Below are 22,774 nucleotides of genomic sequence, written 5' to 3'. Positions count from 1 at the left end.
TCAGAAAACACTGTCGCCGGAGAACACTGGAGTTGGGCTTTAAAAGGGTTCAGAGGGTTTAACCCAAAACGTGGAGGCGGGGGTGGGGTGGGGTTGGGGAAACATTCTAGGTGGGATGAGCAGCATAAGCAAAGGCAGTGAGACTGAAAACACTGATTTGGGAATGGTCTGTGATCTGAATTAGCGCAGGTGGTAGGTAGGAAATATGACTGTGATGGAAGGCAGAGTAGAATCGTGGTCCTATTCCTTATACCAGAGACCTTATGCTGCGGGCAAATGGGAAGTACTGAAATTTCTTGGGCAGGAGTCTCTTTTCATTTTCCCTGTCACTTTGGGCTAAGCTTTTCCATAAGGAAGGTGTGAGCTTTTCCAAGGAACAAAACAACGTTTCACCAGTGCTCTAATAGGAGCTCTGAGCATGCACACTGGTTGCTGACTGCATGATACATGGCAAAGTCCTTTTATAACAGTCTCTGCATCAAACCAGAATTATTCCACCATATTAGCACCTGGTGCTATTCTGCATGAAACTTGCACTTCCTTTGTGTTCTATTAAGCTATAATGCCACTATCTTCTTTAATCATCACATCTTATATTAAATACAAAATCGAAATACAGTGCACATTGCATGTGATCTGGAGAGCTGCAGAATGCTTCTTCTTTCCCCTAGTCACTGCTGGGCTTTGATAGACAGGCTAAATCAGTGATTTTCATGCTTTGGTGTACCTGACGATGATAGCCCAAAGTTATGTGCACAAAACCGGGCACACTGTCCTTTATGCACAATTTCAGGGATTTTTCACAGGTACTGGCTTGACTTTTGAGCCCAGTTAATCCTAGCATACCCCTCACCTCCAGCCATGGCTCTTAATTCCCCCAAATATTTTAAGTCCCTCTATTCACTTGTGCCCTCCTTAATTTTCACCCCAGTCCTATCTGTGCTTCCTTCTTTCGGTTTTGTCCTCTCACTGCTGCCCTCCCTGCCGCCCTCTCGCTTGACGCCCTCTAGGACCTTGTTCTAATGTAAATAAACTACTCTACGTCTTCAGCTTCACCGCTGAATGCTCTTTCACTCTTCTCACCTTAACAAAAAAGGACCTTTACCCACAGATGTTCTGTCTCGCCAGAGGGAAGCCTGTTCATTCTCCCATGCCCTCTTGCACTGAAGGGCTGGACCTGGGGATGGGAAGGGTGGCCACTTTTTTTACTCCTCCACCCGCCTATAAAATCACCCTCCTGTGAAATTACCTCCATCATTAGTCCTACCATCCTCTACTTGTTATCCTTTATGACCAGCTTCCTGGTTACTCCCCTGTGTTCCCTGAGGACTTTGGCACCTGACTCCCAGTTTTCCGCTCTACCTCTTGTCGTAGCAACATCCTGGTGACTTCAGTATCCCTGCCAGTAACTTGTGCCTATATCATCATTGTGTAGTGAATGTGTGCAGGCCAGTTAGCTCCAACAACATAGCCCCACCTGTCATCTTTGACCTCCTCAACTCCAGTGAACTTCACTTCCACTCCACCCTTCCATGGCTACTCACCACCCAGAATGCTCAACTGCTAAACCTTACATCTCAGTGTCCCACATTCTAACCATAACCACAGCTTACAGTCCTCCCTCTCTCTCTCATCTCAATATGTGTTTGTTTCAATCACATGAAGATTCCCAGTCCTTAGCTCCAGCACTGTCCTTAGACCTGGGCAAGAGGGCCCTCCCACCCTGGGCCTCATACTTTAGAGGGCCCCACTCAAACCCTTCTCAGAGTGTGCCTATTCCTATGGGGTGAGGAGTCTGCAGGGCCAAAGAAACATGCCCACATGCTCACCCTATCCATAGCTGGACCAAACTCTGGATACAGAAGATCTGTCTTCCCCACTGAAACAGTCCTGAGCTTGCTTTTGGGGCCTGCATGGATTTCTTTCCCAGAGTCTTTTCTCTTGAGCATGGACTGAACTGCCAGTGACATACCCCTAAGCCCACAGAGTGGTCAAGGAGTGTGTGTATGTGAGGGGCGATAGAGTGGATGTGTGGGTTGGGGCGTACCCCTCATACTGTGGGACAGAGCCTGGGGCAGGAAAAGAGGGAATGTGAATCTCGGGCTCTCTCTTCCTATGTGACCTCATCTGGCACAGGCAGCAACACGACTGAGTCCTAATAAGAAACCTTCAAAATTTGCGTGGCTGGATTTCAGAACTGATATGGACTGCTGTGTATGTCCTGTATCCCCCTTTTTGACCAGGGTGTCTTTAGCAGTCATCCTGTGCCTATCCTACCCCATGTATGTTGGACATATATATGTGGGGAGCGGGGCAGACAGCTTGTCTCTTTAGTTCATAGGTCTTCAGATCAAGAGGGACTGTACTGGAGTTGCTGTCCTTAAGGAACTAGACCTTAGAAGCCTCTTGCTGATGCTATAAAGGCTGGAGGTTTGGGAGAGGTGTTGGGAGGGAGTTAATATATTTTCCATGCAGGAGAAATGTAAATAACGTGACCAGAGTGTGGTGATTTAAAATGTATACACAAATTCTTTGACACTCCTTTCAAAACACGGAGCCTAATTTCTTTCCTCTTGAGCATGGACTGGCCATAATAACCCCTAACAAACAGAATAAGGCAGAAATGACAGTATGATTTCTGAGGCTGGATCATATAAGATATTGAGGCTTTGGTCTCTCTCTCTCTCTCTCTCGGATCACCTGCTCTGGGAGAAGCCAACTGCCATACATGAGGACACTCAAGCAGCCCTAGGGAGAGATGCACATGGTGAAGAACTGAGGCCTCTTGCTAAGAGCCACATGAGGGAGCCACCTCGGAAACAGATCTTATAACACAGCCAAACTTTCAGATGACTGTAGCCCCAGCTAACATCTTGACTGCAACCTTGGTGGGAGGCCCTGAGCTATTAGGCCAATTTCTAGCCCACAGAAACTTTCAGATAATAAAATGTTTGTTGTTTTAAGATATTAAAACATTCCACTCACTGCTCTCCCCCTTTGGCCTCCAGGAAGGTACTCCCTCCTGAATTTTCTTTTAGTCTCCTGGCTAGTCGGCTTGCCCCTGGAATACCAATACTCCTAAAGGCTTCTACTACCTTTATTGCTATCCCATCTCTTACTGACTTTAATCACAGCCATGGATAGTCATAATTAAAACTAAAATTTTCATGCCAGTGTCTCCTACCCTTTCTCCTAGGCTTCAGTTGTCCACTGGACAGCTCCATTTAAAGATTTTATTTATTTATTTGACACAGAGAGAGAGAGAGCACAAGCAGGGGGAGCAGCAGAGGGAGAGGGAGAAGCAGGCTCCCCACGGAGCAGGGAGTCTGATGCGGGGCTTGATCCCAGGACCCTGGGATCACGACCCAAGCCAAAGGCAGCCACTTAACTACGCCACCCAGGCGCCCCTGGACAACTCTATTTAGATGTGGCCCCGGGCTCCTCATACTTATCTGAAATGGAATCTTCCTCTTTCCTCTGACTTCATCCTCCAACCTCACACCTGTCCCTCTTCCTGTAGCCCTTACAACGTTGAGCGGAACCTTTCTCCTTCCAGTTGCTTAGGTCAGAAATGTTGCTCCCAGCCATACTAGATTGCTCTTCATTTGCTGCTTTTAGAACCTTCAGAATTTGACTCCACCCAACATCTTTAGACTCATCTCTCAACTTTTCCTACAGGTTTTTCCAGCTTTACTTAATTACTTGTAGTTGCCAAATAATTCTTGCCACTTGAAGCACGTATGGCTTTGCACACGCCTCTTCCTAGAAATTTGCTTTTCTAGTCCTTGACCTATTGGCTTTTTAATTTTGTTAAGTTCTCCTTTCAGACTTTTGGGCAAGTGTCTTCTCAGTTTGACAATGCCCACAAATCTCTGTGCTTGCATTTAGCACTGTGTTTGCAATTCCTGAATTCCCTATCCTTTGTCGTGGGACAGCTTTCCATGGAGTTTCTCCGTGTCTTGTGACTGTTTTTATCCCAAACTATCTTTTCAAGATGTCTGCATAGCAAAGAGCCTTGGAAGATAGAGGTAGTGTCTCTCTCTGGGGCAGAGGGCAGATTTTATTTCCTGAGAAGTACGTCTCATACACATACACATACACATACACATAGTGTGCACAGCTTCTATGTAGGGTGTTCTGAATTACTCCTGGGGACAGAGAGGGCCCGGGGAACTAATTCAAACATGAACCTTATGGTGCCTGCCATGCTACAAATAATAAAGTTCTTTGTCTCTGGCCTTCAAGTCTCGTGTCTTTTGCCAGCATTTATGAACCTATGAAACTATGGCGGACTAACTTGTTACATTAACTTGCAAGAATGGTAAAATCTTGGACTGTTCATAGTTCTTGACACCTCTACACACACTGGACCATAAGTGCCTTGAGAGCAGGAAGTGCAGCTGTGTGGACTCCGCTTCCCCTGTGGGTGACACAAGGTAGTTGGTTGCTCTTTAAGTAGTGGCTGCTACTAATGCCACTTTGGTCTAAAGGGCTTTGATGTTTTGGGGGTTTTTGTTGTTGGGTTTTTTGTTTTTGAGAGAGAGTGAGCGAGTGCACATGCAAGCAGAGCAGGGGCAGATGGAGAGAGAGAATCCTAAGCTGTCTCCATGCCCAACTCCGAGTCCAGAATCTGATGAGGGGCTCCATCTCACCACCCTGAGATCATGACCCGAGCTGAAATCAAGAGTCTGACACTTAACCGAGTGAAACACCCAAGCGCCCCAAAAGGGCTTTGAATGAAAGCATTAGAATATATTTACTGAATCCAACTCTGAAATAAATTGCCATCATTCTTCTCCTGGTTATTAGGTATTGTGTACATTCCTTGTGTTACTAGAGGCTAGAGCCTCAGGTCTGTGTTTTGTGGCAAAATGAAATTCTCTGGGGGTTAAAAATGCTACAGATAGTTCACAGCGTGAATAAGCCCTACTGCAGGTAATGGAGGTAACTGAGCACAGACTAGGTTTTCCAGGAAGGTGGTGCGTTATGCTGCATCTGGGTTGAGACCTAGGTCTCTGCCATTAGCTTCACAAAAGGCCAGAGCAAACAAGTTCCAGTGCAGCCAGGCTTATTTCCGCTCAACCTGTCTGAGCTTGACTGAAGGAATTAATGTGTTTTGGTGCCTGAGCAAAGACTCCTCCTTTGCTAACCCGTTACAGGAGCAGTTCCAACCATGACCAGGCAAGGTTGCTGGCTGGGCTTGCACACGGGAGGGTGTCCACCGGGACGCACCTTTAATCTGGGTTTGCCTTGTGAAGTCTATCTAGTTATCGTCTGGTTTAGGAGGAAGGTGGAATCTCGGCATTTGAGCAGAGGCGGCTTTCAGAGCCAGAGATGGGCGTTGGGGGAGGTTTTGCTCATTGTGTGTGGCGAAGGGCTATTAAAGACCACTTCGTCTCATTCAAACTTGTCATTTTATTGATGAGGAAACTGCGATATCGTAAGGATAAAATTCTGTGATGGGCGATTGATTCCAGAGCTTCAACTGACCCTATTTCTCATTAGACGGCTCATTTTTTCTTGTTCCCTTCGTTTCCTCACCCTTCGTGCACACTCAGGGAACTCGAGTGCAACATTCTAATGCCTGGTCAGAAAGATTCCTAAATTTTCTAGCAGGCTTGACTCATCAAGACAGCTCCGGTTGGGCGAGTGTGCAAAGCAGTCCCATCCCCTAAACCCGGAGGAGGAGGCAGAAGAGGAACCCAAAGGCGTGAAGCGAGGAAAAGGGGCGAGGCACCCTGAGGCAGGCTCAAATTTGTTCAGGGAGGGGCAGCCCAGGAGAGCCTTTCCCGCGGAGTCCGGCCCCGCGTGGCAATAACACCTTGGTGGGAGGTGGAAGAGGGAAGCGAGTGCGCTTGGGGCTGAGGGTGGCGCCCCTGGGCCGCATTCGCTCCCCCTGGGCCTGGAGAGAGAGTCTTTCAGTAGCGCACGCTGCACTTGCTCAGGGTAGACCGGGTAACGCTCAGCTGACTCCTTCCAGACGCCCCGTACGGAGACTGTCTCTGCAGAGTACAGGAACCACGGCTAAGGGGAGCTGGAGAGTTGTACGTGACCCCCGTGATGCGCAGCCGCACCCAGTGGCGCCCGGCCCCGCGCGGGCACGCGCCTGACGCCCCACCCCGCCCGTGAGGAGCGCGCGCGGGGCCTCCGCCCCATCCCCCGTACGCGCAGTCCCTGCCGCGCTGCCTCCGCCGTTCTCCGCCCCCTCGCCTTCGGGGCTGCCCTCGTCGCTGCCTGACCCGAGGTCCAGCAGGTTCTGCCTTTCCGGCCCCCACCAACGGACAGAAGCAGCCCACCCCGGGGGCGGGTGTGCCTTCGGTCCTCGTGGCCGTTCTGGAGCAGGTTGGGGTGGGCAGCGGGCGGCGTTGCGGGGGCCGGCGCGACGGACAGCCGCGGGGGCATCGGCGGGGTCCTGGCGGGGGGAGGACAGGGTTGCGGCGGGCGGAACGGTGTCTCCTTCACTTCGCCCTCCAGCCGGGGTAGCTGTAGCTGGACCCTGAGCGAGCCCAGCGGCGTCAGCTGCGAGCAGAGCGGCGGTAGCGGCCCCTCTCAGGAGACCACCAGGTACGCTGCACCCGCGTCACTTGGCTGCCTAGGCCCCGGCGGCCAAACAGGACGCTTGAACCAGACTCGGGGTCGGCCCTGGCTCTCTAAGATGGCCGCGCTGTCCCGCGGCTCCTCGCCTGTCTCTGTTTGAGACCCCCTTCTGGCCCCTTGACCTGCCTCTGACCCCCGCTGACCGCACTTCTTGTCCTTCCCGCAGATCACCTCTTCCTGTGGCCTCGCCATGGCGACCTACGGACAGAGCTGCGCGCGGCGTAAGTAGAGCCGAGATCTTTGCGGGATGGGGCGGGGTTGGCTGGACAGTCGAGTTGACCAGAAAACCGCAACTTATTTCCCCTAATCTCTCCAAGGACTTGGAAGTTCTCCCCTTTCGGTAGCCACTCTATCGTCTGACCCCCCTCGCTCTGCGGAGGAGGGGCTGGGCTGCGAGATTTCGATGGAGGGTCTAGGCCAGGGGAGTTGGGTCTTTGGCCGCATTAACCTTTAGTTCTTGGACGTGCCTTTGACGAACTCAGAAGCAAGAAGTTACTAACTGTTGGGTTCGGCCTTTGGAGGATTGGGTCGCTCTTTTAGAGGAAGTAGTAACCCCCTTTGTAAGAGCGCAAGGTCATTACATGTGCTCCTAAGGGCGTGGACGTGCTCTGTAGAATGAATGAGCCGGTGTAACCACCTCAGATCGCTTGTCCTTAAGCCGCGTAGCATTGGCCGAGGACTTGAGTGCCATATTAATATGCTTAAAGTGCCATTTGATATTTAGTTGATGTAGACACTAGTGAAACCTAGATGATCGTGTTTTTTCTAAGTTCCAACATTTAAATGTCCAGAGTGTTAATTACCTTTCTTTTCCCACTCTAGAATATTGGTTTAAGAACTCATTGAGGACACGAAGAGATCTGTTGGGGAGAGGGCCTTGTCTTAGATTTTGGTTTTATGTCATTAGCTTAAATCAGCCCATTCCAGTGAATTTTGGATGATATATCTGTATAGATATGTGTATGTATTTGATTCTTTGTACTTGTTGGGTCCTAAGAGGTGAGAGCCTGTAGGTACTGTGTACATTTAGGAATAGAAGGTCTGTTTTTTGGGCTTTGGAAGGAATCTCCCAAGTTTGTATAGCCACCTACCGTGGTTCTCCATTTTAGAAATAAATCTTTATTGGTGATATCTCACGGATCATTATAGTTTTACTGTAGCTCCTGGTAGTATCAAAAACATCTTCAACAAGTTGGACTGCTTGAATTTAAGGACAGTAGTGGGTCATAATCTAGTTCCTGGACAGAAAGTGGGAGAATAGAAAGGTTAATACTGGAATGTTTCTTCCCACCAGCAATGTGTATTCCTCCATCATATGCTGACCTTGGCAAAGCTGCCAGAGATATTTTCAACAAAGGATTTGGTAAGAATTTTTTTTTTCCCTTTCAGATCAGAAGTGAAAATGTGTTTGGATTGCTTGGGGAAATTACTGATTTTTTCAAATTGTTAATATCTTGCTGTATTAGTTCATTTATTAGATACATTTTAGATAAAATTTCTGTTAAAATGGTACTGTAATCACATCTCTCTCTAGCCCAGTTTCCTCCAATTTTTTCAAACTGTACTTTAAGGATTTTATCTGTAAGGAAAAAAACAACTGTGCTTTCATTTCCTTCAGATATAGTTTAGGCCTTGGTTGACTAGAAGTATGATGTATTACTGTTTTGCTTTTGTGGTGACTCCTAGTGGGTTATGAGTTTTTTAATGAATTTGGGTTTTCTTCTTGCAGGTTTTATTCCACATAAACTCCCTCTACTTTACATTATTTCCCTAGTTACTTAGATTATTTATCCCAAAGGAAGACACCTTTTTGGGATAATTGTTTTAAATGGCTGTATTATAATAAACTATTGGCTATTCTGAGATTTAAGTTGAGTTGATTTTCTGATCTGATATTTGATATTTTCTGATCTGATATTCCCTCTACTTGAAGGTTTTGGGTTGGTGAAACTGGATGTGAAAACAAAGTCATGCAGTGGTGTGGTGAGTGTTAGATAACTCATTCTGATGACCCTTTATATAATTTTTCAACCCATAAAATAGTCACCATTGAAAAATGTAACCATTTATCTTGAAAAGGCAGAAGTTAATTTTGTTTTAAGGGATTTGAATGAAACCTGATTTACTTGGGCTTTGGATATGATTTCTGATTTTCAGGTGGTCCTTTGCCATATTACTGTGCATGCATGAGGAACTCAGAAAAGACTGGTTCTTTGGGACTCTTTACTCAGTAAGATTACAAGCTTGAAGTCAGGAAACCTGTTACACCTTTTTGTAATCCTTACTTTTTATGCCTAGTAAGCATTTTGAGTTCTGGGCATAAAAATACTCAGTAACTCTTAATTGAAGTGTACTAATCATTTATATAAAGGGTATATTCTAGCAGCCTTCTCTGGAAGATTTCCATGTGAATTTAGAGTCCTGATTTGACTATTTTAAAGATGGTAATATTTTGGTATTTGGATATCTTGATTCTGCCTGACTCAAAGAAAGTAAACTAAAATTTAATTTTGTGGAATTTTTTTTTCTTCAAAAATACTTTGAGACTGGGTATGGGTATAGTGTGTGAATATTGAATATTGCTGGTTATTTTGATAAATTCTTGCTGTAATTGTTAACTCCCTTAGTGCATATAACTGATATTTATTAAAATTATTCATGTTGTAATTTCTTAATGCCCAGACTTGGATTTCTGGAATTTTATATTGGGTCATATCTGTCATTTCGCTTCTTTGGTCTGGAAGGAAGCCTGAGTACATTCACTGTGAGCGATTTACTTGCTCAAGGTACAGAGTAGTGACTTAGTGTTTGTTTTTTGTGTTCGCACTCTTAACCTCTTGAGGTCCCTTATAAACACTTGCTGTGCACTAGTTGAGACACAAAAGGCCTTCCAAAAGGAAGACTCAATCCTTGTGTTTAAAAAGCTTATCACTTGCTGATTGGAGATACAAAATAAATTTTAAACTGGGGAACACTGAGAGAAACATACCTAGTACTAGATTGGTTAATCAAAATCTTTGTTGGAGAAGAAAAGGATTTTTGTGGATAGGGTTAAAGTTTTATGGAATTAGGTTTGAGATCCTGAAGGATATATATGATCTGGATTCCATATAGTTTTTTTGATTTCTGTTTAATGTATATATCTCAATGTGGTACTGATCTTGTAGTATGTACCTGGCTGCAAATAAGTCCTATTAACAGCCGGTTCTGTTTTCTCACGTAAACTGCAGAGGTGTCCAGTTCATTCCAGAATGTAGAAGCCAGAGTATTTGGTGATGGAGTGAAGGGTGTAAGCTTGGCCATGGTATCATCTGGCCCAATTCGGGTCCCACTGTATGATCTTGATTTTGTGTCTTGAGAATTCCTTGGGTTTATATAGGCTGGCTCATAATCTATAGGCTGTCCGGAGGCAGAGTGTGGGTCCTCAAGAGTCATTAATCATTGTCATTCAGGATTAAAAAATACCTACTTCTACACATTCTCCATTCCTAGTATCTACTAGAAGAATATGCTCCATATATATTGTTTTAATAGTGCTTTTCTTTTGTATAGAGCACAGGAAAATGTGCAAAGCTTTCATAGTGCCTGTCCAACTTAATCCTCCAGCAGTAGATTTGTTATTACACTTGAGGAAACTGAGACCCAGAAAAGTTTAAGCATCTTCCTCAGTGTTATTCATTTAGCAAATGACAGCCAGAACTAGATGCCAGGACTCTCCTAATTTTATATCCAGTGTTTTTTCCTAACATAATCCGGTGCTTTTTGATATGGGCGTTGAATGCCAAGCTTTGACTTGAAATTCCTGTTAAAGTGTCTTATTTCAGGAGATTGAGTCTGTCTCACTGCAGAGCAGTAGTTATACAAATGTTTTCTAAGTGAAGGATGATTGGCTTTTTCTCCTGTTGATACAGTTTTTGATACTTTCTCACTCTTGCAGGCATCACAATTTCAGGTCGAGTTTTCTTTACTAGTTTGGATCAGCTGTCTTTAGATTTGGCTTGTTAGTGGCCAAAGTATGTAGCCATCATTAGCAGACAAATTGTGAATCAGAATGCTCAGATGGTATTTTACTCTTTTGTCTTGGAAGTTTGCCTGTCTACCGAGCTAGATGTTCTGTAGCTGATTTTAAATTTCAGTAAGCCCTCCATGTTATGCCTTCCTTTTCACTTGGTGTGCAGTTAGTTACTTGTTTTTGCTATAAACATAAGATTATATAATGCACTTCAAATTGATACCTGTATTAAATAGATTGGTTTTTAACTGATATTATCTATTGTACTTAATATAGTTTACATTATGAATGATATAAACCAGCTGTAGTATGAATCCCCTATAATTCCCTTTCCCTGCTTTTTTTCTTTTTAAATGAGAATGTTCAAGATTGTTGGGAAGGTATGAAATCTGGTGAAGACTCTATCTCAGAAAAACAGAATATTGGGGTTACCGAAGATTTTAAATCTTTTCTCATGGCATGAGCTCCTACAGTGGGGTGCTTTCCTTTTAAGAATTTTCAGGAAGCAGAATCGCCTGAGTGGCTCAGTCATTTGAGCGTCTGCTTTTGGCTCAGGTCATGATCCTCTCATGTTGAGTGCCTCGGGTTCCCTGCTCAGCGGGGATCTTGCTTCTCCCTCTTCCTGCTCTCCACTAGTGCCCTCTCTGGCTATCTCTTGCTCTCAGATAAATAAATAAAATCTTTAAAAAAAAAAATTTCCAGGAAACATTTCCTAATAGTGCTTCAGTTATTATGAATGCTCATTTTAGTGATGGGGTCTGTGATTAACCACACTGACCTCTATAGTGTTTTATTTACCATCAGGCAGGTTGGATACAGTGCTAAAACGTTCGTTCCTCCCTTCTCCCATCCTGATTCTTGAATTCCAAATAAAATCACCTTAGCGGAAGTTTCCTTAAAAGGTGTTCAGTTTAGGGCGCCTGGGTGGCTCAGTTGGTTAAGCGACTGCCTTCAGCTCAGGTCATGATCCTGGAGTCCCGGGATCGAGTCCCACATCAGGCTCCCTGCTCAGCAGGGAGTCTGCTTCTCCCTCTGACCCTCCCCCCTCTTGTGCTTTCTCTCTCTCTCATTCTCTCTCTCTCAAATAAATAAATAAAATCTTTTAAAAAAAAATAAAAAAGGTGTTCAGTTTATTTGTTGAGAATTAGATACAGGTTAACTTGTCATTGATTGGTTGAAAATGTAAGTAAGTAAGTGTAAGGTGGCACTTAGTAACTGACAGGCTAATTTGTTGTTTTTGTACATACAGTAGCAGAGTGTAGAAGTATTTGGGAAACCAGAAAAAAGGATTAGTGAAATTACTGTGTTTCAGTGGGCTTTTTGTGTATGTCAGGCAGTGATTCTTCCAGGCTTCCAAGAAAGTTCACGAAGTCATTTATTGTCTTACTAGGAATTCTCAACGTCTGGTTCATCTAATACAGACACTGGTAAAGTTACTGGAACCTTGGAGACCAAATATAAATGGTGTGAGTATGGTCTGACTTTCACAGAAAAATGGAACACTGATAACACTCTGGGAACAGAAATCGCAATTGAAGACCAGGTAACATTTTGAACATGTGTTTTAATATTAGTTTATTTTTGTATTTCAGAAAGGAAATATAGCTGAAAACAAATTCTTTTTCTTTCAAAATAGATTTGTCAAGGTTTGAAACTGACGTTTGATACCACCTTTTCACCAAACACGGGGTAAGCATGGACAGACATTTTTGTTTGCTTTAAATTTCATTTTTGTCTTTAAGTAATCTCTACACCCAATATGGGGCTCGAGCTCACAACCCTGAGATCCAAGAGTCACATGCTCTACCAACTTGAGCCAGCCAGGTGCCCCTTTATCTGCTTTAAATTTAAAAAGCATTTCTCTCCTGTTTCTTTAGGAAAGATGCACATTTAGTGTTTGATAGCTTAACTGCCTTGTGGTGAATTTCTGTTTCTGTGGTGAATTTCTTCTTCTGTTTCTGTTTCTGGAGCATGATGAGTACTATGGTTGCTATTGTTGGCTTCCCTTCAAATATTTGCCTTTTTTCATTGTGGCCTAGGGTAATTAACATGTTTCTAATAAGCTTTGTGACTAATTATTAGTCCTGCAAAAGCAGTCTTCTCATGGTGGTGGAAGTCCAGTACATGGGATTCCATGTACCCTTGTTTTTTAGCTCACTGAGCTATATTTTCTTTACCTCTTAGGATTATGCTACTACTTTTACTCCCCAGTTACACTGCAGTTCATAAATTTGTCTTGTGCCCTTTGTGCAGAAGTTATGTATGTAAATCTTTCCCACTGGCATCAGTTTTAAGTCAGTTTGTTCTTTTTCCAGAAAGAAAAGTGGTAAAATCAAGTCTTCTTACAAGAGAGAGTGTATAAACCTTGGTTGTGATGTTGACTTTGATTTTGCTGGACCTGCAATCCATGGTTCAGCTGTCTTTGGTTACGAGGGCTGGCTTGCTGGGTACCAGATGACTTTTGACAGTGCGAAATCAAAGCTGACAAGAAATAACTTTGCAGTGGGCTACAGGACTGGGGACTTCCAACTACACACTAATGTGTGAGTATCTCTTTTCTGGGATTATTGTGATGTAGGACCTGGGGATGATATTGATGTTACCTGTTGTCTCTTACGAATCTAGGTACAATGTAAAGGATTTCTCTTAACACAAAAAGATCATCATCCTTGGGCATTTCTGGGCACCTCTCAAAGTATATAGTAAAAAATGTTAGTCTGACTTTTCGGTGCTGAGGAGTAATTGTTTTATATGAGGCTTGATGTGCTTTGGATTTTTAGGAAAGGCTAAGATGTTACCAAATTACCAGTGTGTTAATTTGACTTAATTGTGATATGTGAGGTACTGAGTTGATGGGATTGCCTAAAATGTATGGTGTTTTTACCTAACCCATATTAGATGTATGTGTGAAAAGGACTTAATTTTTTCCCTTATAAAATAAAGGATTGGTAAATAACAGAAGTACAAAGAAGAAAACCAAATTTCTCATGACCCCACCACCTAGATACATAATCTGTTAGTTGTTAATGTTTGAGAGTTTCATCTTTTTATATGTGTGTGTGTGACACACACACAAACACACACACACACAAATACATACCAGGCTGGTTTATAATTCTTTTCTACCTTAATACATTTTAATAATTTTACTGTAGCATTATGTATTCTTCAACATGATTGTTAGTGGCTGTGTGGTAATTCTGCTGGATGGATGTATCATGATTTATATGACCTCTTATTTTGGGGCGTAGGTTGAGATAAAGACCTTTTAAAACTTTCACGTTTTCAGTGGAATACTACAGACCAGTGTGAGCCATGCCTTTTATTTAATTATAATGCTACAATATCAGCCTAGTGCCATAGACGTTACATTGTCTATTCTGGATTTACAAATTTAACAATATCTTACAGCAATGATGGGACAGAATTTGGAGGATCAATTTATCAAAAAGTATGTGAAGATCTTGACACTTCAGTAAACCTTGCTTGGACATCAGGTACCAACAGCACTCGCTTTGGGATTGCAGCCAAATATCAGTTGGATCCCACTGCTTCCATTTCTGTGAGTACTACTGTGGGCTTAGAATGGGGTGGGGTCTTTGGTTGTGGGAATTCCATCTTTGGGTATATTGTGCTGAAAATTTGAACTGTGGTTCACACAATCCCTAGCTGACTCACAGGTTGGAATTAGAATTTGTAATGCTGCATGCATTTTTTGTGGAGGCAGTGTTAGAAGTTTGATATCCAGGTCACAGGAGTTTAACTCAAAAGCTGCTCAGTTTAGTGTAGATGATAACCCTGAGCTCCAAGCTGGTCTAAGCCCAGGGAAGCCACTGTTTCGGGGCCCCAGGCCAGGAGTAATAGTATTTTAATTGTTGCTTTGTCTTTCTGTGTGGAATGATAGTACTTTGTTTACTTTGACTTTGTCTTTAGGGTTTACGAAATACCTTTTAGATTTGATCTTAGGGGTCAGTGGTGCAAATGCCATTTTGCAGGGGGAGACACCAAAGCTTTGAAGAAAAAGGACTTCGATCACTGCTAGGGAAGGAGAGTGGGAAGAAGGGCTTGCGTGTCTTTTGATTTCCCTCCTGTCTAGGGTGACCAGCTAGCTCAACCTGCTTTGCCTGGGACTATTCCAGCCTTAGTATTAAAAGTCCTGCACCCCAAGGACTCCCTCCCGCCGTGGTGGATGACCACTCTGCTCCTGTCCTTGGGCTTTTTTGCTACTTCCTCCTTCAGTCATAGTGGGTTTGGGGCAGGAGGGAGTGCAGTGTCTGTAGAGGCGCTGGCTCTGGTTTCAGCAGCTGTTCCTGTGTGTCAGGTCAGGCACTGCCTGGTACTGTATGTACTAGGAATGAAAGAAAGTTAAACCTTTCTGTTACATAAAGTGGTAATTCATTCCTGAGAGCAATGTTTTTTGAAAATTTGGGCAGTTAAGCTTTAGCCCCATTCTTATTTTATGTTAGCAGCTGTCATCAGAGAGCATGAGAAGCATCCAGAAGGCTTTTCCCATTGGCAAGGCAGTGATTTCATTTATTTTTCCTTTCTCTGTTTCTCGTTGCACTGTAGCAGTGAAAACCTTAGGATTCACACAGTACACTACTCCCTGGTAGCTATGTTGCTCTTCTCTTCAAATGTATGTCTGTGGCAGCAACACGGATTTAATGTGAGCCAGTGTAGTGCTCTCATAGTGTAAAATGGGAAGGCAGCTTTGGATCTGTGTGCCATTGAGTGACTTCTGAGGACTCTTTTGGAAATGTATCTAGCATTTCCTACCCAAGTATGCTGTTGTGCCCCCAATTAACCATCACCCTGAAGTATTGCTTAATGTCCCATCACAGTTTGGTAGTTTACTTCTATTCTAACAGGAGAAACTTGTATCCAGTTGTCTGAGGCTCTTAATTTGTTGGGCACAAGGTCGTCACTAGTAGGGCATTTCTTCTTAGACTAATAGCTCACATGGTTATTGGTGGCTTCTGAAGACTTGGCTATCCTGCCATGTGAACACAAGTGCTGTTTATATGACTTCTGCCTGTAGTTACATATTTCTCTCTCTGGACTGTTTCGATGTTACACATTATGAGTGAAGACATCAAATAATTTCCAAATCTGTTTTGATCCCAGAGGCTGTCACCTTTTTACTACCAAGAACATTGTGTCCTACTGACAGTTTGACTTGGAGTTTAATGGATAAGAATTAAGTGGCACCTAGCTTTTGTTTGGCTTAGTAACAGTGTTAAATTTTATTTATTTTACTTCTCAAATGTTATGAAATCTTTATCTTATACACGTCTTTTTTAAATTTAAATTCAGTTAGCCAGTATATAGTACATCATTAGTTTTTGATGTAGTGTTCATTGATTTATTAGTTGTGTATAACACCCAGTACTAATCACAGCACGTACCCTCCTTAATGCCCATCATCCAGTTACCCCGTCCCTCCTCCCCTTCTGCAACCCTCAGTTTGTTTCCCAGAGTCAAGAGTCTCTCATGGTTTGCCTAAATTATATTATTTCACATGTGAATAAAAAAGCGGAACACTTCATAATTGTATAATAGGGAAACCAGGGGTTTTATCTCTCAATTCAAAAAAATTTTTACAGTTGTTTTTGCATTTTATTTTAGGCAAAAGTCAACAACTCTAGTTTAATTGGAGTGGGCTACACTCAGACTCTGAGGCCTGGTAAGTATTCTTGATAAGTAGGATTGGTGGTTTTGTTGTTGTTGTTGTGTTTTTTAAGTAGGATTGGTGTTTTAAAAATTATTTTTCATTTCTCAGATTCTTTATAAACCTTTCAAAGAGTACGATGAACATGTTTACCTTTTGCCAGTTTTATTTATTTATTTATTTATTTTGCTGGGCTGTTTGGAAGTTGCACCTATCCTGACACTTCCCTAAATGCTTCAGCATGTGTCTATTCAGAAATGAGACCGTTCTGGTCTGCATAACCATAATACCATTATCACACCTAAGAAATTTAATAGTCCATATTATTTAATTTCCATTCTGTAGTCACTTTCCTCATTTGTACCTGAAATGCCTTCTAGTATTGTTTATTTCTCTAATCAAGGTTCACTCATTGCTTTCATTGTTTGGTCTCTGTAGTCTCATTTACTTTATGTAGTATTTTGAGCCTTGTATTTTCTAGAGCAGTACTTATCAGACTTCAGTGTGCATGAGTCACCTGGGGACTCTTGCTAAAATGTACATTCTGATCCAATAGATCTGGAGTGAAGGGTTCTGTCTTTCTAACAAGCTCTTAGGTGATGCCAGTATCACTGGTTCTTGCCACCATTTGAATAGCAAGTTCTAAAGCACTTGGAACTTTTACTCTGTTCAAATAGGGATATTCCCCCAGACTTTCTGTTTTGGCCTTTTTGAAAGCTCAAGAAAAGACAAGTACGAAGAACACCTGTATACCCTTCCCCACATTCACTAACATCTACCACATTTGTTTTTTCCATGTCTGCATACATAATCCCTTTTTCCCACAGTCCCTTTTCATTTATTTAAATGTCTGTTTTGCAGACATGCAGACACATCTACCCAGCATGCATATCCCGAGTAAGACATTTTTCTTCATAACGACAATACCACTGTCACAGCTAAGGAAATTACCATTAGTTGAGCAGTACAAATATGTAGTCTGTATTCAGTTTCCCCCACTTGTCTCTTTACTGTAGTTGTCCTGGTCCAATTATGATTGTCGTTTAGTGTCTAATAGTCTGGATAGTGTTTTGAATGTTCCTGTATTTTCTAGAGCACTTTTTGAACTTATTTTTAATGATCTGTGACTTCACAGATTCCTTAACCTAGGATGGGACCACCTGAATTCTGTCTGGTATCTCTGGGACTCCCAAGTGCCCTCTGGTGGTTGGCAATAATAGGTCATCTGGCAGGCTGAGGGAGGGACAGGCAGGCTCTGGGGTGATTATTAAAGACTGCAGACTCTTGAGGTGTTTCAGGCAAATCATGGTTGCCTGCCTTTTTTTACAGGTGTCAAGCTTACACTGTCTGCTCTGGTAGACGGGAAGAGCATCAATGCTGGAGGCCACAAACTTGGGCTTGCCCTTGAGTTGGAAGCTTAATCCAGCTGAAAGAAACCTCTGGGAATGGATATCAGAAGATTTGGCCTTAATATATTTCCAGTGTGACCAGCAGGCTCCCCCCCCCCAAGAAGGTGATCAAATCAAAGGATGATCTAAACAAGAGCTGTATTTTAAATATTTAGACAGTTACTTGTTAGCTGGTTTCTAGTTGAATTGGTTATCTATCTAGTTACCAGTGCTGCAGTCGTGCAGTCACCTATACATTATTTAAATGTATTTAACTGTTAAATGCGCTACCCACCAATAATGAAATAGACCTTTATGAAAACTGTGCAATTGTGTGCATGTTTATTTTTATGTTCCTATTAACATTGAAAATTGCCATTGAACAAAATGGATCAGTGGAAGTTTTAAGATGAGGTTAAAAAATTTTTGTTAAATCCAGCCCATCATTAGAATTACTTTTGGTATCCCCAAACATTACAGATTATGAATAAAAACAAGTATACATAATTAATGCCTCCCAAGTATTTGCAGAGTTTAAACATTTGCCAGGGTCAGATCTCCCTTGTATGTCACTAGTACCTTATTTTTCTGGTGAGCATTTTGCTTTTTACCTAAATCTGTGCCATAAAGTCCTCTGTGTCCCTAAAGTAACTCCACAAACTTTTTGGACTACAATAAAATAAGAGGATATATGCCTTTATACCTTCAGTTTGTAAGTTCGTCCAGAATTCCATTGGATCATTGAAGAGGTGGTGCTGAAGGCTGTATACACACACCATACCCCTGTGAGCTATTGCTGTGGGAAGTGAACTAGGCCCTAGGTGGGATGGGACGAGGTGTAGGCAAATGGAGTGAGGTGTCAGTAACCAGAGGGACTTGAGAAGGGAGTATATGGGCCTCCGTGAGAGGTCATGAATCGTCTCTTTCTAGGCAGACACTGAAAGGGTTGGGCCTAAGTGGGAGACCAGAAGCAGTGCCTTCAGGCTTTGTGGCCATTGGCCTTCATCTGCACTGGGGCTGAATGACAGAAATTAATAGGTGATTCTGGTTGGAAAAGTAGGAAACAGCAAGTGTTTTTGATGGGAGAAGATAGTTTGAAGGGTGTGATCAGAGGTTAGAGAAGGGAGAGGATAGAGAAGGGAGTTCAATATATTTATACTATTAGACCTGAGGTACCATTTGAAGCCTAAGAGGGAACAGGTAAGAAAATGTACTTTGAGACTCATTACCCAAAAAAGTGATACATGCTGAAAATTTCCAGGTCAGAAAGAATCTGATGAGAGATTAGAAGCTCAAGCAAGCTTTCCACTGTGGGGTGATAAAGAGGCTCCTCCTGATCTATGTATGTGCTAAGGGACTGCCAAGAATGGCCTGTGTGAGTAAGACACACGTGATTTAATGGCAGACAGTTGGAATTTGAGCCAATTTGCTTGAGTCAGGATCTTTTGCTAGGTCAAACAGTTTTCCTGTTTGATGTCTGCAAGTTAGGTGTGAAAGCACGTCTGCTTTTGGGATTCTCAAGAGAGGTGTGAAGTAGATGAGACATCTCTGAAACTCCACCTGGTGGGGAGGAACTGGTCATAGGCCTGTGACTTCTGAAGCCCCCTGGATGACCCACTGCCCCAGAGCTAACAGGTGGCCTTCCCTCAGCTGTGGCTGGATTTTACCGTGTCCAGTACTCAGGATTGGGGTGTGGCACAAGTGAGTTAGCAGTTGGTCAGAGACACATTTAAGAGTAAAGTAGACGTATTTACCCAGGTGCATACTAATTAACGTTTTTAGCATGCGGGAGAGAGAAGGTTCCTGGGGCCCTGAGGGTTGCATAAAATGCCAGGTTTGTCCCAGGAGGTGTAGGATTATGGAAGTTGCCAGCTATGGGCCCCTGTGGCCTTGTTTCTAATAGTCTCCAGCTTTATAGCACCCAGGCCTAATCCAGTGGTGGCAAAACCTAATTGTATTCTAGGCTGATGCAGTTAGTTGAACGCTTCATATTTGTACCTGATACTCATCTGTGTTGGTGTGGAGATAGGATCTTCCTGTGGGATTGGGATTAGGGAGGTCTAGATGGAGAGAAGTGAAGCACCTGGCTCCCTGGCCACCTCCTCTCGTAGATGTTGGTGTGGGAAAGCCTAACTATATCCGTCTTCCTGTGGGGAACTTTTTAAAAAAACTGCCATACTGATAGTCTCCTCCCTCTAGGCCTGTCTACTTCACACCTTTCTGGCCAGTGATCCCCCCCAGGCCCTCACCTTCCTCCAGGACTTCAGGGGGAGGACAGGATATATGCTCCAACCTTGAGGTCCTCAGGTTTAAGTCAAGTGGCCTGGTTCTCAGAGGTGATGTCCACTGAGCAGAGCCTCCACTGCAGAGGTGAGGTCGAGCTGACAGTTCTGTGAAAACATGGGCAAATAGAACTGGCATAACCTATGAAAGCGCCCAGTGGCAAACCTGGTCTGCTCTAAGGCGGTTTCCTTGTTCCTTGTCGGACCCCAGATAGGGTTTCCAGTCAGTCCCAGCTGCACCAAACAAGACCGTTCACTGGCCCCTCCTAGGAAGTGAAGTAGGAGGGAGACCAATGGGTGGGGGTTCTACCCAGCTGCCTGCCCTCAGATCCTGTCCAGTGGGGGCAAACCTGAGGAGCTGGGGTCCTGTATGTGGCCAGGTCAATCAAAACTTTATTTCCTGCTACCAGTCAGCTGGAGGCTCCTACTCAGGCTATAGACCTGGTGCCAGGTGGCCCTCAGGACTGTGCCAAGGAGGGGATGATGTCTATGACCTCAAGGTCCCCATTTGCTTTAGGACCTGCCAGTGCTGGACCTTCCCTCCCTATCCCACTTTTGCGCCACATACAGAGGCTCAAAAGATCGTGTCCCAGGCCCCACTTTATTGTCGAATTTAAAACTCAGGGTTGATGTCTGGGGTTCCCAGGTCCCCTCCCTTGAGGCCACCCGCTGGGGGCCGGCCCTAGATCTTGAAGGCTAAGGTGAGGCCGTCGCCCAGAGGCAGGAGGCTGATGTGGACCCTGGCGTCCCGCAGGATGCGCTCGTTCAGGTTTCGCACGCACTGGGCCTCGGTGTCCCCTGGTTGAGGCTGTAACACCTCTCCACGCCACAGGACCTGAGGGGGGGCGGGGCATCACGGGGGCGGGGTCAGGGCCGAGGGGGACGGTGCCTAAGGGAGAGGCGGGGCGAGGGAGCGGCTTTCATGCGTGCACTGGGCGGGGCTTTGTGGCATGGGGGCGGGGTACGGGGAGGAGCCAAGTGAAAAGACAGGAGACGCAGCCCGGGAGGGTTCGTTCTTCCCCTTACACTGAGGACCGCGAGGATGCCTCCGGGGCGCAGCAGCTGCAGGCACCGCTCATAGTAGGCGGTGCAGTTCTCCTTGTCCGCGTCCACCACGGCCATGTCGAAGGTGCCGGCCTCGCCCGCGACCAGGAGTTCGTCTTGCGGGGGAGAGGGGGGCAAATGCGGCTGAGTCCGCAGCCCCAGCGGTCAGAAGCCCCTGCCCAGGCCTGCCCAGGCGCTGTGACTATTCAGGGACTTTGGCCTGGAGGGGCGCCCTGCCACCCAGCATGTGGCCGCATGGCAGCGGCGAGGCCAGGAGGCAGGGGGCTGTCACTGCCCCAAGCCCGCCCAGCGGATCTGGTCACTAGCTCAGGCCCAGTGGCTCCACTTGGAAAATGGTGCCAAGGCCCCTTCCACTCCGTTGCTCACCCAGGGTCTCCAGGGCGGGCTTCAACCGAAGGTCGATCTTGTGCTCCTCCTCAGCCTGCGGAAGGAGTGGGGTCAGAGCCAGCAAGTCCCTTCTCCTGGAGCTGGGAGTGGCCAGCCTCCAAGGGCCTGATGAGGGCCTCAAATGTGTGGGACACTCACCTGCCTCCACAGGGGCCGCCCCAGCTCCGGGGGCCCCGGGTTCACCTCACAGGTCACCACGCGCCCGGCCGGGGGCAGCGCCAAGGCCAACGCTAGGGCTGAGTAGCCTGTGAAAGTACCTGGGGGCAAGGGACATGGACAGGCTCAGGCCAGAGTAGGGGGACATCCCGGTGACTTCGGCCCCCAGTGATCCCGGCCGTGCGCCCTACCCAGGTCCAGAGCCTTCTTGGCCTTGATGAGCCGCGCCAGGTTGGCCAGAAGCTGGGCCTGCTCACGGGTCATCATGGAATCTCCCTGGGGCTGCTCCAGGGTCAGCTGTGGGGAGAGGGTCGCGCCAGCACTGCCAGTCACCCAGCTCCTCCCCGGGTCCATAACCCCCTCCAGGTGCGCGGCCGTGGGCGTGGTCCCGGGACGGGCCCTCAGGGAACGCCCACCGCGCCCAGCCGGCTGTGTCCCGGAAGCCCCAAGAGCGCCATGGCCCAGCCCAAGGTCACACAACCACGTGGGACCCGCTGGGTCCGAGGTGGGCGCCTGTTCCCGCCCCTGGCCCTGCTGACCAGCCGCAGGCTCCGCAGCGCCGGGTGCTCCCGCATGGAGCGGCTCAGCAGATACTGCCACAGGGGGCTGTCTTCAGGGGGCAGCAGGCGCTTCTCTCGCCGGGATCGCCAGGGATGGCACCGGCTCCCTGCCAGGGAGGAGTCCTGGGTCAGGGCCTGGGGCTCTGGGGCGCCAGGGCTGAGCTTCAGCCGCAGCCAGCCTCGCGGAGTCACGGGCTCGGCTCCCGCACCTGCCCCGCCTGCGGGGGCTCTGCGGGTGGGTTCCGCGGGCCCCGCCCTACTCACCCAGGAAGAGGCCGGTGGCCAAGGCGGCGCCCAGCGCGGCCGAGCCCAGGGCCAGCGCGGCGGGCACAGAGAGCCGGGGTGCGGGATGGATCATGGTGCGACCAGGAGGCAGCCACGTACGGGTCACTTGGCTGGGCCTCCTGGGCCCACACTGGGATCCGCCTGCCCTCCAGGCTCCGCCCTGTCCCGGCACTGCCCGCGGAGCTGCGGTCTCGAACGCCATCTGGCGACCGCACAGCTTTACTGCAAGTCCCCCTAGAGCGAGCCGGGCGCCATTTGGTGGCTGCACTGGGAACTGCACCCAGAGAGGGGCGCAAGCCCAGCATGCGGTGTCTGGGTTTTTCTTGCTGGCCCCTCAGGTCTGCCGTCCTGGGTCAGGGAGGAAGAATGTGATG

General features: G+C 46.1%; 2 protein-coding genes across 3 annotated transcripts; one reads left to right on the top strand and one right to left on the bottom strand.

Annotated features, from left to right (window-relative positions):
- The first annotated feature begins 6,420 nt into the window (after positions 1 to 6,420).
- On the top strand, positions 6,421 to 17,995 carry VDAC2 (voltage dependent anion channel 2). The gene is made up of 10 exons (XM_028109589.2): positions 6,421 to 6,564; positions 6,764 to 6,818; positions 7,892 to 7,960; positions 8,531 to 8,580; positions 12,000 to 12,152; positions 12,246 to 12,298; positions 12,925 to 13,152; positions 14,021 to 14,171; positions 16,235 to 16,292; positions 17,607 to 17,995. Exons 2-10 carry the CDS (start codon positions 6,788 to 6,790, stop codon positions 17,696 to 17,698), a joined length of 885 nt encoding a protein of 294 aa, XP_027965390.1. The 5' UTR covers positions 6,421 to 6,564; positions 6,764 to 6,787; the 3' UTR covers positions 17,699 to 17,995.
- Positions 15,887 to 22,567, bottom strand: COMTD1 (catechol-O-methyltransferase domain containing 1). 2 transcript variants are annotated; one of them, XM_028109588.2, is made up of 7 exons: positions 22,380 to 22,567; positions 22,095 to 22,222; positions 21,747 to 21,852; positions 21,538 to 21,656; positions 21,379 to 21,433; positions 20,974 to 21,107; positions 15,887 to 20,055 (listed from the first exon to the last, which is right to left on the bottom strand). In XM_028109588.2, exons 1-7 carry the CDS (start codon positions 22,471 to 22,473, stop codon positions 19,996 to 19,998), a joined length of 696 nt encoding a protein of 231 aa, XP_027965389.1. In that variant the 5' UTR covers positions 22,474 to 22,567; the 3' UTR covers positions 15,887 to 19,995. The 2 variants fall into 2 exon arrangements, with proteins under 2 accessions (XP_027965389.1, XP_027965388.1); XM_028109587.2 differs by lacking the exon at positions 15,887 to 20,055 and adding an exon at positions 20,530 to 20,782.
- Positions 22,568 to 22,774: the final 207 nt, after the last annotated feature.

The sequence above is a fragment of the Eumetopias jubatus genome, unplaced genomic scaffold (genome assembly GCF_037043125.1).
Source record: "Eumetopias jubatus isolate StellerSeaLion01/CBP00866 unplaced genomic scaffold, mEumJub1_p1.0 scaffold_17, whole genome shotgun sequence".
NCBI lineage: Eukaryota > Metazoa > Chordata > Mammalia > Carnivora > Otariidae > Eumetopias > Eumetopias jubatus.
Note: the sequence above shows the minus strand (reverse complement) of the source record. Positions and strands in the feature narration are given on the sequence as shown.

Excerpts from the sequence above, each read along its gene's own strand:
- VDAC2 (XM_028109589.2), top strand. The coding sequence starts at position 6,788 with ATGGCGACCTACGGACAGAGCTGCGCGCGGC. Across the intron at positions 13,153-14,020 it reads TTCCAACTACACACTAATGT|CAATGATGGGACAGAATTTG; the intron begins GTGAGTATCTCT and ends AATATCTTACAG. Across the intron at positions 16,293-17,606 it reads CACTCAGACTCTGAGGCCTG|GTGTCAAGCTTACACTGTCT; the intron begins GTAAGTATTCTT and ends CTTTTTTTACAG.
- COMTD1 (XM_028109587.2), bottom strand. The coding sequence starts at position 22,473 with ATGATCCATCCCGCACCCCGGCTCTCTGTGCCCGCCGCGCTGGCCCTG. Across the intron at positions 22,223-22,379 it reads GGCCACCGGCCTCTTCCTGG|GGAGCCGGTGCCATCCCTGG; the intron begins GTGAGTAGGGCG and ends CCTCCCTGGCAG. Across the intron at positions 21,657-21,746 it reads CAAGAAGGCTCTGGACCTGG|GTACTTTCACAGGCTACTCA; the intron begins GTAGGGCGCACG and ends CCTTGCCCCCAG.